This window comes from Aspergillus clavatus, genomic scaffold, assembly GCF_000002715.2.
Source record: "Aspergillus clavatus NRRL 1 1099423829802 genomic scaffold, whole genome shotgun sequence".
NCBI lineage: Eukaryota > Fungi > Ascomycota > Eurotiomycetes > Eurotiales > Aspergillaceae > Aspergillus > Aspergillus clavatus.
In genome coordinates this window covers 110,511-126,368 of record NW_001517097.1, presented here as the reverse complement: position 1 = coordinate 126,368, position 15,858 = coordinate 110,511, and the positions used below count along the sequence as shown (strand labels likewise).

Genomic DNA, 15,858 nt, shown 5'->3' with positions numbered 1-15,858 from the left:
CTGCTGGCCGTGTTGATGAGCTGTACCGAGGGGTAGAGCGGGGGGAACGAAAACATGGGAGTTGGAGATGGGGAGAACGTACTTCTGGCACGCAAATTGGGTAGAGATGACTGAGATCGAGTTCCAAGATTGAATCTGGTCTCTAGTTGTGTAGAGGAATAGAGGAATAGAGCAACAGATCGTAAAAGTCGAATGTGTACGAAACAAGGGAGCGGATTGTTGAGTCACGCAGAGGATTTCCCAGGCGGGGAGACTCCACCGCCAAACAAGTGGTTCGACTGCAAGTCCGTCAGGCAGGTCAGAGTAGTAGTATGTCATTTTTATTTACTATCATTAAGCTATATACTCGAGTTATTGTACTTCACATTCAGGGATTGAACACGGCCCAGCGTGTCCTATTTTCTTTTTTTTTTTTTTTTTTTTTTTTTTTTTTTTTTTTTCGTCGACTACATCCGTTGCCATGTCCAGCCCAGTTTCGCCAGCCTGGCGGCCATCAGGGTCAAGGTCCCCGCCAGGATGGCGCTGCCCATGAACATCTGAGCGTACAGATAGTTGCCGTCGTCTCGTTGGACCAGCGCTCCTGCAATCGGGGACCCGATGAGCGCGGCGACCGCCACCACGCTGAGCACCATGCCCATGCGCACCCCAGCCTTCTTGAGGTCGGTGGTGAGGGAGGTCAGGGTGGCAGGGAACAGAGATTGAATACCAGCCGCCGCCAGACCGTAGAAGGCGCTCCAGACGTACAGCCCGTTCTCGTCGCCCACGCCGGCCCAGCAGAAGGCCACCAGGCCGGTCACCAGGCTGAAGGGGATCAGCATGTTGAGGGGGCCGGTGTGCCAATCGGCAATAGTGTTCGGGATCACCCGACCCAGGATGCCGACGCCGTTCATCACGAGCAGGATATACACTGAGGTCGTCTCTGCGACGCCAATGATGTTGCGGCCAAAGCTGCCGATGTAGAAGAAGCCGACATAGACGCCCCAGAAGTTGAGGAACATCCCGATGGCGAAGAACAGATACGGCAGCTCCTTGAATGCGGCCCATTCCACCAACGGTCCGCTCCTCCGGGGCGGCAGCCTTTGCTTCAGGAACACCACGGGAGGGATGATGGTGGCCATAGTGATGAAGCCCAGGGTGCGCATCGTCCATCCGTACCCGACGCGGGGTAGGAGACGGATGACCACCGCTGGAAAGACCAGGCTGCCGGTGGCCGAACCGGACGCCACGATGCCGATGGCAAGGGCGCGTCTGGTGGTGAAGTAGGTGGCCATCAAGGCGATGGTGGGGCAGAACATGAGGCCGCAGCCGATGCCCTGGCCGATGCCCTGGGCCAGGAACAGCTGCCAGTACTCGGTACACAGAGAGGTCATGAAGATGCAGAAGACCTCCAGCAGCGCACCGGCCGCCAAGGTGACCTTGAAGAAGCCAGCGTCCGTGGCACGCCCCGACACGGTTCCGACGAAGAACAGCATGAAGATCTGGATGCTGCCGACCCAGGAGATATCGGAGGGGGCGCGACCCAGGGTCTCGGTGTAGTAAGACTGAAACACGCCGAAGCTGTTGATGTACCCCCAGGTGTTGAAGATGACGAAATGGGCCAGAAGCACTTGAAACCACGCAAACAGGCCCCCATCGGGCGGAGGACCGATGTCCTTCCCGGACTCTCTCGTCCGGACCAGCGACAGCGTCCTGGCCGCCAACGTTCCGATATGGCTGGTATTGGTGGCTGTCTGCGACAGCTCCTTGAACGCCGCACCACCGGACTCCTCATCGTTGGGGAGGCCTGCTAAAGGAGCAAACTGGTCGCTCGTGGTTTCTTCGGACTGGAACTGTGCAGGGTCCTTTTCATGGACGGCACATCCGTCGAGGTATGGATCTTGCGCCATCACCTCGGTGGTCATTGACCAGGTCAGGGAGACCTTTCTGGCTTGTCCGAAGTTATCTGAACGTTCCGAGATGTCTCAGCTGTAGGTGATGGAGGCCCTCTTTGTTGCAGGGGGGTACTATTCATAGAGCAAAGAGAACGGAAATAGGAAAGAAGGGGTAGACACCAGCAATATAACACAGAAAACGCTGGATCCAGTGAGATAAAGAACGGCATTCATGTCCGAAGAATGACTCAAGCCCTGTGTCGCAGATCCAGGCCAAATCCCGGTGGAGAGACAGACGGTGACTGCTTCCTTCCACGCTCCTACAGGCTACGAGAAGCCGAAGAGAAGCCCCAGATCCATCCGAATTACCGAATCAGAACTATAAAAGCCTTATTAGATTAGTGTGACTGTGTGAGGAACCAGAGTTTTTTTAGTGCTTTTTGGAAGAAATTGTCCCTTGAGAGATAGAGAGATGGCTCGCACAGAAGCCCGAGAGAGTCATGGTGGTCGATTGGTTGGATTTTAATGAACAACAGCCGAGAACCGCAGCCGGAAAGAAAAAAAAAAAAAAGGACCAGGAGTGCGCAGAAGAGGCGGGTTCAACGTTCATCCAACGACGATCACAGCGATAGTATGAATCATGAAATCATGAATTCATGCATTCATGATGTTAGATGGACATCCATCTCATCCTATGATCCTGCATGAGGTTGTCTTGTGCTCGGGAAAAAAGCTCTGATGGCGTCGGAACCAAATCCCCGATGTCGGATGGCTGCCGCTGGCTGGTCTCCTCGTTACATTATGATGATAATATGATAGTATCTTGGTGGTTTGTGGTCTATCCTCTAACGCATGAAATTCAACGCCGGTGCTGTCACTGCACACCTTCTATCTATAGAGCAAAGCCCTGGAAAATCCAAGGCAGAGAAAAGAGAAAAGAGTAAAGTCGCCGGAAAGAAAAACAAAAGAAGAGTCAAAATCGGCTCCCATGGCTTCCACTCGAGGTGCCTCCCTCATCCAGACGGCCCGACAGACACCTTCCTACGCTGTCTTCGAGAGCAAGGATGGGGATGCGTATATATATATAAATATCGCTGGAGCAAAGTATTCATATTTCGTGAAAGAGAGAGAGAGAGAGAGAGAGAAAGAAAATTTGGTCATTTGAAAACAAAATGCTTGCGTCACGGCAAGGGCACAGTCAGAGGAGGCTCTCTTCCCCTCCCCTGTTACAGAGCGACGTGTGATTCCTAGTATTCTTGCGCAGACGAGCTATTGTTTAGCACCGAGATCGTCCCAATCACGTCGGCTGGCTCCAGAAGATGCCAACTGGCCTCTGTCTGCTTTGAACTGGCTCCGACCGTGACCGAGTACACATGGTCCGCTGGGAGGTTGGCCTTCTTGAGCGCACGGAACATGTCTGTGTAACGAAAGGGAAAAGGAAGAAGCCATTAGTTCATGTTCGATCCCCGCTTCCATCATAGGAGAAGGCAACATCAAAACTTACCTTCATCTGTAAAGTCATCACCCAAGCACAAGACAAACTCCGGAGCTTGTCCCGGACCCGTTCCGTATTCATCGACCAGCCGGGAGGCGATGAAGCCCTTGTTCACAAAAGTCGGTCGCACCTCCAGGTTCGCCTTACCGGCCATCACTTCGACGTCCCAACGCTTGGCCACGGTCTCCTCCAGTTGTTTGCGACATTCCCGGGCCTGGAACGCCCCGTACTCCGGGTCGGCCCGCCGGTAATGCCATGTCAGAGCCACCCGCTTGCGCTCGATGAACGAGCCTTGCGTGCGTTCGGTGAAGTGCTGAAACACCTCGACCACCTCCTTCTGCCATCCCATGTCGCTACTCTCGGCCAGATTCTCCCAGTCATCGGATCGCGGCTTGCGAATGAAGCAACCGTGCTCCGCACTTAGCCCCAGCTCCGGAATGTGCCCCATCCATTCATCGAGGAAGGCCTGGTCTCGACCACTGATGATCCAGACCGCGTTCCGCGGGTCCGCGGCCAGAGTCTTGATGTTCCGCAGCACCCGATCGGAGGGAATGGCGGCCTGGGGATCCTTGACGATGGGGGTCAGAGTGCCGTCGTAATCGAACATGAACAGCCTCTTGCGTGCTTTCCGGTACTGCTTCAACACCGTGGCGCGATCCAACGCGGGGGTGGCCACGGACTGGTCAAACGAGGAGAGGTTGGTGAGCAGACGAGTCACAAACTGGTTGGACCAGGTCAAGACGGTGTTCGTGGTGACATGCTTGTAGAGGTGCACATGCTGCAACCTCTTCTCCTCGGGCGACATGGTCAGCGCTTCGTTGATGGCCTCGGCGACGCCGATGGTGTCCCAGGGGTTGATGTGAATCGCACTGGACAGCGGTCCGGCGGTGCCCGAGAACTCGGAGAGAATGAGGGGACTGTGAGTATTCTGCTGGCAGAGGATATATTCCAGACTCGTGGTGTTCATGCCATCGCGGACGGTGGTGATGAGACCCACGTCGGCAACACGCAGCAGCGCGAAGTACTCGTGCTGGGAGAGATACTGCGGGTAGTACTTGACGGGCGAGAAGCTGATCGAGCCAAAGCGGCCATTGATGGTCGACACCAGGTTGGAGATCTGACTGGCGATCTTGTTCTCGGGGTCCTCCTTCTCCTCCTCGACACTCGTCGGGCTGGTGACCTGGATGAGGACGACCTTGTCGCGCCATTCCGGGTACCGCTCCAGGAAAGCCTCGAATGCCTGCAGCTTTTGGGCCACGCCCCGGACACTGTCCAAGCGATCGCGACCGACAATGATTTTCTTGCCCGCATAGAGATTGCGAAGTGCGACGACGGCGTTTTCAATGTTGGCGGGACCGAAAGCGGCCTTTTGGATGGCCTTGACATCGATGCCAATGGGGAAGACGTCGACCGCCACGTGGGCGCCGTACGCATCCACGCCGGCGGAGTTGGACTCGAAGCCCAAGACCCGCGTGCAGCAGGAGGAGAAGTGCCGCGAGTAGGAGAAGGTCTGGAAGCCGATCATGTTGGAGCCCAGCACGCCAGTCAAGACCTCTTTGCGCTTGGCCAGGCACCGCATGAACTCGCTACTCGGGAAGGGAGCGTGCAGGAAGAAGCCGATGTAGATATTGGGGATGCGCTGCCGCAGGAGACTGGGCAGCAGGAACAGGTGGTAATCGTGGATCCACACGATATCCCCCTCCTTGTACTCCTCCAGGATGCGGTCGGCGAACAGGCGATTCATCCGGACGTAATCTCCCCACCATTTGCGCTCCGACCGGCCGTCCGTGGGGCCGTGTTGCTTGTAGTGGAGCAGGGGGTACAGCTCCTTTTCGGCATAGCGCCTCCATTTCCCTTGATCTTCCAGGAAAATCGTCGAGGACTCCTCCGGCTCCTCGGACTCGTCGGACAGCCAGACGGGGGCGATCTTGCCGTAGCGCCCGGAGCCCAACTGCCCGTCGAGGCGGGCTCGATCTTCCTGGGGGACTGTGAACCCTTCCAGAAGGGGATGGCTCGGGGGTCGCTGACTCGAGTCGACGGGCACCGGAGCCGCAGCCTTACTCAAGGGGACAGCAACGCCGTTGAGCGCCGGGGGGAGTTTGGCACCTGCGTTGACAGGGATCTGCTGTAGGGAAGCGGGGGTCTCCTGGATCGGCTCAACCTCCCCGGTCCAGCCCACGAGGGTGTGCGACCATTTTGTCTCTTCGGAGCCGAGATATGCGAACGAGTCGAAGAGGGCGGATGTACCTGGACGGGGCTTCAGTTCCTGTTTGATTCACACAAACGAGAAGGTTAGTCCGATCATGGGTCGAGAGAAGAAAAAAAAAAAAAAAAGCTGCAAAAGGGAGAGTACCATACCCAGTCCGAACCAGGGCGGTAATACACCTTGTATGGAATACAGAACGCGGCGCTGATGAATCTCCCGGTGAGATTCAAGCCGGGGTATTGTTCCCGCGGATCGAAATCGGGCACGAGAGGAGTCCGATTGAGACTCAAGCGATGGAGGAGCTCAATGGGAGATTTCGCACTTTTGGCTGCGTCGGCGGGAGTGGCGGGGGAATTGACATCAGCGGAGGGTTGGGTGTCGGGAATATTGGCGAAGTAGGAGGGCGCATCACTGTCGACGGGATGTTTCTTATCGGTATCCAGACTGGGAGTGACATTGGCAGCTTGCGTATAGGCATCTTCACCCAGCGACTTCATCCCCGGACCGACAATGACAGGATTTGGTTGACCATCGAGCACCTTCGCGGAGGGGGAATCCTGGGAAGCGGACATGACGAAAACGGCCGCGATTCTGCCAGGAAAAATGAGAAGAGGGAAATCTGGAAGGGAGTGGGAAGTTAGAGAAATGAAATTCAGTAGGACTTTTTTTTTTCTTTCTCTTCCGACAGACAGAGGTAGTAGAATAGAGGAGAAAAGTGAAAATGTAATGTAAGAGGGGAGTGTAGAGGGGGAAAGAAGAGAAAGGAAGAGAGTAAGTACCTCGGAGGGGGGAGGGAGAAGGGGGGGGAAGGGGGGTAAGGAGTAGAGCGTAGAGCGACTAGAGAGAGGATGACAGCGAGGACTATACTGTACTGTAGATTAAAATAGAAAAGAAAAAAGAGAAGAGGGAGAGAGAGAAAGAGAAAGAGAGGTAAGAAGATGGTGGGGGGGAGAAATATGTAAGTTCCTCAGTAGAGAGAGAGAGAGAGAGAGAGAGAGAGGCGGAAAGTGAAGCCGGTGAAAGGAAACGAGGACAGACAAGGGGGTTTGTCTGGTGTAGCGATAATACTTATATATATAAAGTATATTATATATATTATATATATACTACTACTACTACTACTACTACTACTACTACTGATATTATGAGATAATTAGAATTTATTAGAACTCGCACTACTCCGTTCGATTTCAGGGAATCGGTCAAAGTGGATAAACAATGAGGTCTTTTTTTTGGTAGGCAGTCCTGTCCTGGGGTTGTCCTGTTGAGTGTTGGCAAACCAGGGGTTCTTCTAAATTTATAAAGACTAAAGAGGATAGGAAGTGGTTTCTACATTTCTCAGACTCCTTACTGCTGAGAGAAAGTGATTCTTCTATCTCTGGAGTATTCGAATCCTTTGTACCCAAGAGGGGTTGACGATGAACCCCCATCATGGGCGGTGAATCAATAGTAGGTCTATCTATAAACTACTACTACTAGGTAGTTGGTAGGAGTAGGAGGAAGTTAGGTATCTACGAGTCTACCACAGTCGAGAACCTGAAGGAATGTTACTATTAAAATCTGCCCGCCAATACTCCGTATTATTGATCGAGTCAGGTACCTAGTTAGTGAGTTCCTGGTATTTCCTCAGTAGTATTCTCTTTTTCCCCCCTTCTATTACTACCGAGTACTAGTAGTAGTACGGAGAGACTCGAGATTTCTCTCCATGGCAGAAAACAGAAGTGACCATAGTATACGTCATGATCCATTAATTCATTATCGTTGTCGGGTCAGTGCCAAGTAGCGATGGAGATATCCACAGTTGAGATAATAATAGTCTAGTATCTGTGTCTAGTACCTACGGAGTACTAGGTACCTACTACCTAGTAGCAGTAGTACCTAGTAGTATCTAGGAGGAGGAGTATTATTGAGTGTTCTAAACGTCTTGAAACTCTAGATAGAACCCCTAGGTAAATCACTCACTCATTGATTGGACAATGTCCCCTCTGATCGGAGAATATCAAGCTCTTGTTCGGCCTCCAACTCGGACGCGCCTGCATGATCGTCCCGACTTGACTCGATGTTCGATATCGACAGAGTACGGACGACTACTACTACTACTACTACTACTACTCCTCAATAAGTGCAATATTGAACTCATCTCCACGGAAATATCCAAGCCACAACCAATTTAAAATAGCCGGCCTCAGGTACCAGGAAAATGGAGCCTGATCTGATCGCCTTGCAGCCTGAAAGGCCTCTGCTGATCCAAAATAAGCTTAGTGATGTCAGGTCACATGATGCTAGTCTAGACCTTTTTTTTTTTTTTTGTTTTTTCTGCCGACCCTGAGAGTCACATGTCTGGACTCTAGACTCTGGTCTGCCTCTTATCTTATCTTATCATTATCAGCACATCACATGATATCAGGTGACCTTATCATTCTCCCATCTCGAAAATCCTCAAAGAGGACTCGGACTCTTCCAGTCACATTCACCTTCTCATCCCCCATTATATCCAGCTACTCCCCTCCACTCATCCACTTGGCTGGCTTACTGGCGTAACCAGCACATGCCCAGGCTCGCGGCTGTTGCTTCACGATGTTTCGTGCCCCCTGTTGATTGCGCAGCCATGCGCTCTCGCTACTCCGCTCTTCGTCTCCCCTCTTCCCCCAGTTGTTCATCCTCACAATGTCTTCATCGACCGCTCCATACCACTCGCCTCCAGTACAGTGAACATGCCATCTTCAGCAGCAGTCTGGAGAAAACTCTCAATGCCCATCGATCCGCAAATCGAGCCAGTCTCATCCGCAAGGTCATCGACGACAGACCCCCAACCGGAATCTATCGTCCTGTCATCCCTCCCGAGCATCGTGCCGGTCATGAGCTCTCCAGATCACAGGGACTCGCCTCTGATGGTATTGAGTCACAGCCAACCCAGGCTTCTGTGCCCATAAAAAGGATGCGGAAACGTCCCATCCCTTCAGAGAACAGTGACGCATCGCACTCCCGGAAAATCTTAGACCACCAGTTGCAATTCCGCGTCGACGAAACCCGAAGTCGACCCGAACAGCAACCGTGGCTGGAACTCATGGACCCAATGCACAGCCCATTCGATGCCACCTCATATCTCGATGCAGAGATCCGCGCACTGGAGAAATACCTGATACCAACCTCGTCGGAACAGAAGCGCATCGACCAAATTCTGGCAGACGTGGGTGACTTGCTCACCGGAATCGTCCCCAGCCCACCTCAGGTAATTGGCTCATGGCGGAATCAATTCGCATTGAGCCACTCGGATCTGGATTTTGTGGTGCCCGTGCCTGATTCGGACCGGTCCGTGCAAGACATTCGCAAGCCCAGTGCGACTCGGCCCAAGATGCTCACAACCTACCACAAGCTGCTGTGCCAGGTCGAGCACGCTCTGCAGCAATCCCCATCGTTTGATGGTAGGGTCGATATCCTAGGCAATCGTTCCCCGGTCCTCACGGCTACTCATCACCCCACCGGCCGTCGGTTACGCTTCTACTGCGGCGAGGGCCCGCCAGCCTCAATTGAGTACATCATGGACTATCACGCAGAATACCCTTCCATCCGCCCCCTTTACGCAACAGCCCGCTTGATTCTCGAGGCTCAGGACAGCTACGGCCGCCACCGGTCGTCCATCGGCTCCGACGCCCTCGTCATGCTTCTCGTCGCCTTCCTCAAGATGAACCACGGCCGGTTCCGGCGACCCGACTGCCTCGGCGAGCAACTGCTCGCGTTCCTACGCACTTACGGCACGACCGTCGACCTGACCACTACCGGCGTCGCCGTCGACCCCCCAAGCTGGTTCACTGCTGCCTCAATCAAGGACGCCGCGCTTCGGTACGCGTCCGACGACATCCCCGCCCATCTCCGCGGCCAGCGCTCGCTCATCAACCTCAAGCGCACCGCCGCCGCCCGCCGCAATCTGCCCGCCGCCGCCCGTCTCTGCGTCCAGGATCCCACCAACTACATGAATGACCTGGGTCGCGGCTGCTTGCGCACGGTGGACCTGCAGCAGGCGTTGGCGCGCGCGTACGATCGTCTCCGTGACCGGCTTCATCGCAGCGAAACGGAAGACCAGGGTTCCTCGATGAGTATCCTCACGCACGCGTTGCGAGCCAACTTTGATGAATTCGAGGCACTTCGCTCCCGGATGGCTTTGGCGCAGTAACTGCCAACCCGAGAGCTGCTTAGCTTGCTTTCTCTCCAGTTCGATGTACCATCCCGGATTCTCCCACATCTCTTGTTATATATGACCCCGATGATTCCCATAATTACGACTTGATTGGTTTATAGAATTAATGCTCGGCATATAGATACTAGACACATATACACGCAACGTGGCTCGAATGCTGTAGCAGAACGCCCGCTTGCTATAGAGGAGCCGCCCTAGGAAGCAAAAAAGGCCAAAATAAGAAGGGTAATAGGAAAAAGAGAACCTCCCTCAGAAGACATATGCAAAGCTCCTCTTATTTGAACTTTTGATGGGATAATTACGATTATTATGAAGAAGTTGCAGGGATGAGTTCGACATTGCCCAAAGGGCGAAGAGTTCCAGGCATCGTGAAGCAGCGTCGTAAATTAATTGCTGTGTTCAAAGTCAACAGGCCGCTTTCTCGCAACATTTGGCTGAGAATAACTTACTAGATTTCCAACGGGGAGATCTGATCAAGCGTGTAGAGCCAGTTGCCACCCTGCTCTTCCTTCTCAAGCCTATATGATTTGCGTCAGTAGATAGCTCAAAAATGAATATACTATACGGAGAATCGGCCATCAAAGCACGAACCAGTCATAAGGCCACAAAATAAGATGTCCCTGGATCTTATTCAGCAACTCTTCCGCTTGCTGTTTGTCCATCACGTCGTCGGATGCGTGGAATTCGCGCTTTGAGATTGTGGTCGCGCGTCTTCTGCGGCGTCGGTTCAGGTTTGTCGCATTCCGATTCAGAGCTTCCGAATAGTCTACAGCCTGCGGTTCCGTGGGCTGCGGCTCGACTGCCTCCTTTATGGGGCCCGATTCTTCGCTGCGCCCATTCGGGGTGCCACCCTGCCCTGCAGTATCACCGACCTTCAAAGCGGTCTTCTCATCGATGGATGATAGAGTTTCTTGTTTCGCAAGGTCGGCCTGTCCTCGGTCAGCCCCATCGCGCCCGGCTTCGGCTGCGCGAGGCTCGCTCTTCTCATCGGAACCTTGCGCTCCCTTGTGGTGCGTGTGCGTTTCGCTGTTTGACCCCGAATGTGGTACAAGCCTATTAATGCCTGTGCCGGCCGTGGTGGTTGTCCCTGGTGGTCCCGTGGGTTTCTGCTGACTGGGATGAGAGATCTTCACGCTGTTCTGACTCTGCATCTCCGAGAAACGTTCCCCGTAACTAGCATACTCCTTGTATTCCTTCCAGGACTTGACTTCGCTATCAGGCATACAGCGGAAAACTGTCCGGTAAATCTTGGTATTCTTCTCCGCAACCGCGTGCCAGGTATCCAGGTAGAAGATATCAATCACCGGATCTCTCATGCAATCTTTGTCGATGAAAATGTGTTTCAGATCGGGAATCAGCGGGTGCGGATATTTCGCCGGATCGTTTTGGTCCGAGGAGGGGGGAACGGTGCCGCTGTTGTCACCTTCAGCTTCATGCCCAGTCATAGCCGGGTGACGGGCAGCTGCCAACCCTTCCACTACTGGAGCCGACTCTGCGTCACGGGATGCAGGAGAGGGAGACTCCTGACTTTTCTCTTGGTCAGATGGACTGCTCAAATGGGTGTTTTGTGGCGAGGCGGGCTTGGGATGTTGGATTGTGCCCTTTCCCTCGCTCGCAATAGATGAAACTAGGACCTCGGTGCGAGCGTCCAGTATTTGTGAATCACGACCGTCCGCTATTCCAGCCTCCAAGGCGGCAACAAAGTGGTCTGGCCCAAGCCCGTCAACGTCTTTCTTGTGTTCCGGGTTCGAGGTCACTCTTGGGTCCGCGGTGAGCTTCCTGTTCGACTTGAGATTCGGGTTGTTGCCCTGTTCCCAGTCCACGTCATGATTGAAACTGTGCAGATCTTCCGACCGCGAGAGAAACTCGTCCTGAACCCGGTGCCTACGCTCAATCATGTCCCTCTCATCCTGTCTCTCTAGCATCAGAGACTCGGAGTCAACTTTGTCATGGGACCCTGGAGATCGCGGGTCTTCTTCGGCGATCTGAATCTTGCGCAACTCTTCTTCCGTCGCGAGCGAGTGTTCCATCAGCTCATCAACATCAATTCCGAGATGCTCTCTCATCAGCCGCATACGAAGGGTGTGTGGGAAACGCCCGACAAGGTAAGGGCGGCCGTTCATAGTGGACCAGATCATGTCCGTATCACGCACAATGGCAGCTACCTCGGAGTCGCGCGAACCCAACATGGATCTTTCGTTGATATTCGCAGACCCAATGATTGCTGCTCGATCGTCCACAACCATACACTTCGCGTGAATGTAGAGCTGCTCAGTGACAAGCTGCTTTTGTGGTCCGATCTTGCCCCAGGCTCGAAGACTGAAGAATTGGATGTAATCTTCAGGTTCAATGCCCAAGGCACGTAATCTCCCGAAAATCGAAGTCTCCCCGCGGCAAATGCTGCGATACTGACATTGCATGATAAGACGAACACTAGTTCCACCCTCGCTGTCCACAGTATTCTGGAAACCTGGTATCAGTGGGATGACGATGACAGCACGCCAGGCTTCTTGATTCTTCGAAGCCCGGATAATGCGTTCTACCAACGCATCTCTGATCAGATTTTCAATCTTCCTGCCATCTATCTCGCAAGTGCTGATGAAGAACTGGTTCTCGATGTAGACGAAGTGCTCAGACTCTTCAATCATCTTGACATATGCGTTCATGATGCTATGCTCGGTGACATCGGGCGTACCTGTCGACCACATGCTGCTCGAACGCAAGATTTGTACCTCGCAAGTTCCATCTAGACCAAGAGCTTCCAGGTCGGCAGGGTCAAAGTCAAGTGGAGGTAAAAGAAAAGGCGTCGGCCTGGTTGGCTTTCGCTGCCGCAAGATGTAATTCCACCGCTGCACAAAATGGCGTGTGAGATCTCGGGCTGGTTGACCAACTACGTGCATCGAGATGTCATGCCAAGGCATTCTAGGAATCACATTGCGATCGTACATCTCCTCGTATGGTTTGTCCAGGTCGTAGAAGTCTTGAATTCGGGGGTTCGAGTAATCCTTGCCGGGCCAGAGTTGACAATGGTCTACATCCTTGGGCCCATCCGGCGTCTCGAACCCAGTCGGCTTGTCATCGGTGAGAAGATGTTGCGGAGTGTCCCATCGTCCGAAGCACAGATCAATACCTCCCACGAAGGCCACGGTATGGTCGATAAGGCATAGCTTCTCATGGTGTGCCCAAAAGAAGGTATTCTGTCGGAACTGATTCGGGGATCTTTGGACGAAGACGTTGGGATGAAGGTCAAGCAGGGAAAATTTGGAGTATTCCGAATCGATGGGGATAGCGGAATTGATGTTTCGGTACATGATCACGAAGATCTTGACTCCTTCACGGGCCTTCTGTTGAAGAAGTCGATCTAATCGCCATTTTTGGCTGATGGCTGCTGGTCGCCGCAGGTAGAGCTCGGGGCTAAGCCACCAATCGTGGATATAGATGACATCTTTTGCTTGATTGATCGCTCGTGACACCATCCACATATGGTCTCGCGCATCAACCAACCACTGTGCAAAACAATTCTGGCGCACCGGGGCAAAGCTGTCAAACCTATTTGGCTTCGCCCACGGCGTATTAGTGACCATGAACCTTAAAGAATCCTCGAACTGATGGAGCTGACGCTCGTTCCTGGCCAGGAGTCTGAGTTTTCGCTCCGAGTTCTCCAATCTTAGTGTGTGATGCTGGGGATGCCTTGCAGACTCTGTGGCTGATTTTGCGAGGTCCTTCGCTTTTTGATTCCGTAAACTGATCTTCTGGGTTTGGAGTTTGAAAAAGGGGTCCACCAAGAAAACATCGTAAATATGCATCTCCTCGGGGGAGTCAACGCAAACGAGGTAGCTGTGCCTGACAAGGAACCATTTCGGCGAATGTCGCTTCTTGACCATGGCTGGGGTCAAGGCTCTTCGGAAATCAAGACCTTTAGATGACTGGATTATCAAATACCCTTCTTTACCGTGATAGCTGCCTTCAGCCGCAAGACGAACGCCCAGTGCAGAGAGTTCGAGAAATTTGCACAGGCGATTGCTGTCGGCCTTGAATATCAGGAACCGGATCATCTTCTGCAAGTAAGCTTCAAGCTTTTTCCGCTGTCTTTCAGGGTAAGGCTCTCTCTTCGTCGCCGGACCGGCTTCCGCAGGCCCAGCGGTGGTCTCGCCCTCTGTGTTGGTAATACTTGATTGTCTCCGGGATATGCCACCTGAGAGCCGGCGCTGTCCGTGCGGATGCCTCCTTCTACCTGCTCTCTCATTGCCGCTAGTTGCTTCTGCGGCAGTCTCATAGCCACCTTCGTCCTCCTCGTCCTCCATGTCACTCTCCAGACCCCGAACACCCCGGAGATATGGAAAAGCGCTGCGTGGGAAGCGAGGAAGGTTCTGTGCACCCTCGGTAGTCCGCAGTTGGATATATTTCTGGGTTCCGAAATGAAGCTTGTACTTCAAATGCAGGTTGGCAAAGTCGCGAAGGGTGCGGTGGATGATCCATTTCATCCGTGTCATTCCACTGCCGTATTCCAGTTCGATCCTGAAGACAAGATGTCGGTCACCGGAATTCGCGTCGATTTTGCTGTCGGTAACCCGAACCTTGAGCTGCTCCAGAAGGATCGGAATCCGTTTACTACCATGTTCATCACGCTGGAACATGCTGGCCAGAATCAAGGCGGCCGGCACCCCTGAAGTTAATTCAGCCAGCAGTTCGGCGGACTTCGCATAATCAACAGTATTCTCTGCTTTGCGACGCTGTCCGATGAGCTTCAGCCCGGCCTTGATCTGTCGCCATTTCTGAGCGCTTAAACTGGAGCCGCGATCAGCTCTGTGCCGTCTCCAAGGTGGTGCAGTTCCATCTGGATTATCCGACGGGCCAGCCAGCCCCGTCAAACGTCTGAAATTGCTTGGCCGTCTCTCATCCTGACCTGGCTGAGTCTCCTGCTGCCGCCCGCTGTACGAAAGTCCGCGCGCATTAAGCCATGCGCTTCTTCGTCTCCAGGCGTCTCGGTTTAGACGGTCTCGACCTTCATCCTCCGATACACCCTCCCGCTGTTGAGAAAAGTCCCCAGTGCTTACTCTGCGGGGAAAGAAATTGGCGCGATAGTTTTCGAAGGGCGCAAACGAGGCCGTTAGATGGAACGAGGGCCGCCTCGCTGTTCTTGGCGTGTTCGGTTCGGTCTGAGGGGCAGAATCAGGCTCCTGTTGCCGTCGCGTGAATTTCTTCTTCCTCCGGGGAGGGGCACGTTGTTCTCCCGCGCTTTCTTCGGCATCGGCATCGGCATCACTTCCCTCTTCCTCCAGAGTGTCTGGAAAGCGAAAGCCACCTCTCTCCGAACCTGGGGTTGCCAGATCGGTGTTGGTGTGCCTCAACTCGCTGAGAGTTGCTCCACTCGCCGAGCGAGAGTGGGAGGTGAACGAGGGCGAAGCTAAAGCTTTCAGCTTGGTGAAAATTGATTGTTTTCCTTTCAATCCAGCATCTGTTTCATCATCTATGACGGAAGGAGCTCTCGATCGAGACGCTTCAGCGGAAGGGTCAACGTCGGACGCATCGCGGGTGAACTGAACGCTCGGACGACGAGAGGGAGTAGCTGCTCCAGGAGTTGAGGGCTGCTGTTGGTTATGTTCCAGTGACGGCCGCTGACTGTCAACCAGTCCATTCGGGCGCCGAAGACCTGGCGATACGGACTGATCCCACAAACCATTATCCGACCCTTCGCCCGCACCACTGACGTACTGTAGACGAGATTTACCTTCGCTGTCCCGGGGCTGACTAGCATTCTCCTGCAGGAGCTGCGAATCATCTAAGGGCCCCCGTCCCTTCACAACCTTCGCCTTGTCTTCCTGGCCATCGAGTTCTGGATGTTTGTGTCTAGTAGGAGAAGGAAACGGGGAGGCCAATGGGGTACCGCTTGAAACCGTCACAGGATCTGGCCTTGTTGAGCTCGGCTGGTCCGAAGTGTTACTCAAATCCCGCAAAGGTGAAGGAGTCGGCGCAGAGTCGGTCATTATGTCTGTAAGAAGAAGATTGGTATCAGCGTGGGTGCGAGTTCAATGGGGTAGCAACCGGCGAGCTATACGTGCGGATCAATTGATCCTTTATGAAACCG

At 53.6% G+C, this 15,858-nt stretch overlaps 4 protein-coding genes across 4 annotated transcripts, besides 10 other annotated features; 1 reads left to right on the top strand and 3 right to left on the bottom strand.

Annotated features, from left to right (window-relative positions):
- Positions 1-398: 398 nt before the first annotated feature.
- Positions 399-440: a microsatellite.
- Positions 400-440: a microsatellite.
- Positions 441-446: 6 nt separating this feature from the next.
- ACLA_033670 (putative MFS monocarboxylate transporter) lies at positions 447-1,901 on the bottom strand (the record flags this gene model as incomplete). The annotated part of the gene is made up of 1 exon (XM_001270589.1): positions 447-1,901. The coding sequence occupies one exon, from the start codon at positions 1,899-1,901 to the stop codon at positions 447-449; it is 1,455 nt and encodes a 484-aa protein (XP_001270590.1).
- Positions 1,306-1,329: a microsatellite.
- A 1,089-nt stretch (positions 1,902-2,990) lies between the features above and the next one.
- Positions 2,991-3,020: a microsatellite.
- A 98-nt stretch (positions 3,021-3,118) lies between these two features.
- On the bottom strand, positions 3,119-6,144 carry orlA (putative alpha,alpha-trehalose-phosphate synthase subunit Tps2; the record flags this gene model as incomplete). The annotated part of the gene is made up of 3 exons (XM_001270588.1): positions 3,119-3,288; positions 3,376-5,632; positions 5,725-6,144. The coding sequence occupies 3 exons, from the start codon at positions 6,142-6,144 to the stop codon at positions 3,119-3,121; spliced, it is 2,847 nt and encodes a 948-aa protein (XP_001270589.1).
- A 400-nt stretch (positions 6,145-6,544) lies between these two features.
- Positions 6,545-6,572: a microsatellite.
- Positions 6,546-6,572: a microsatellite.
- Positions 6,573-6,676: 104 nt separating this feature from the next.
- Positions 6,677-6,710: a microsatellite.
- Positions 6,678-6,710: a microsatellite.
- Positions 6,711-7,658: 948 nt separating this feature from the next.
- Positions 7,659-7,685: a microsatellite.
- Positions 7,660-7,685: a microsatellite.
- Positions 7,686-8,180: 495 nt separating this feature from the next.
- ACLA_033650 (uncharacterized protein) lies at positions 8,181-9,746 on the top strand (the record flags this gene model as incomplete). The annotated part of the gene is made up of 1 exon (XM_001270587.1): positions 8,181-9,746. One exon carries the CDS (start codon positions 8,181-8,183, stop codon positions 9,744-9,746), a length of 1,566 nt encoding a protein of 521 aa, XP_001270588.1.
- Positions 9,747-10,218: 472 nt separating this feature from the next.
- On the bottom strand, positions 10,219-15,757 carry pld3 (phospholipase D; the record flags this gene model as incomplete). Its single annotated transcript, XM_001270586.1, has 2 exons — positions 10,219-10,288; positions 10,362-15,757. 2 exons carry the CDS (start codon positions 15,755-15,757, stop codon positions 10,219-10,221), a joined length of 5,466 nt encoding a protein of 1,821 aa, XP_001270587.1.
- Positions 15,758-15,858: the final 101 nt, after the last annotated feature.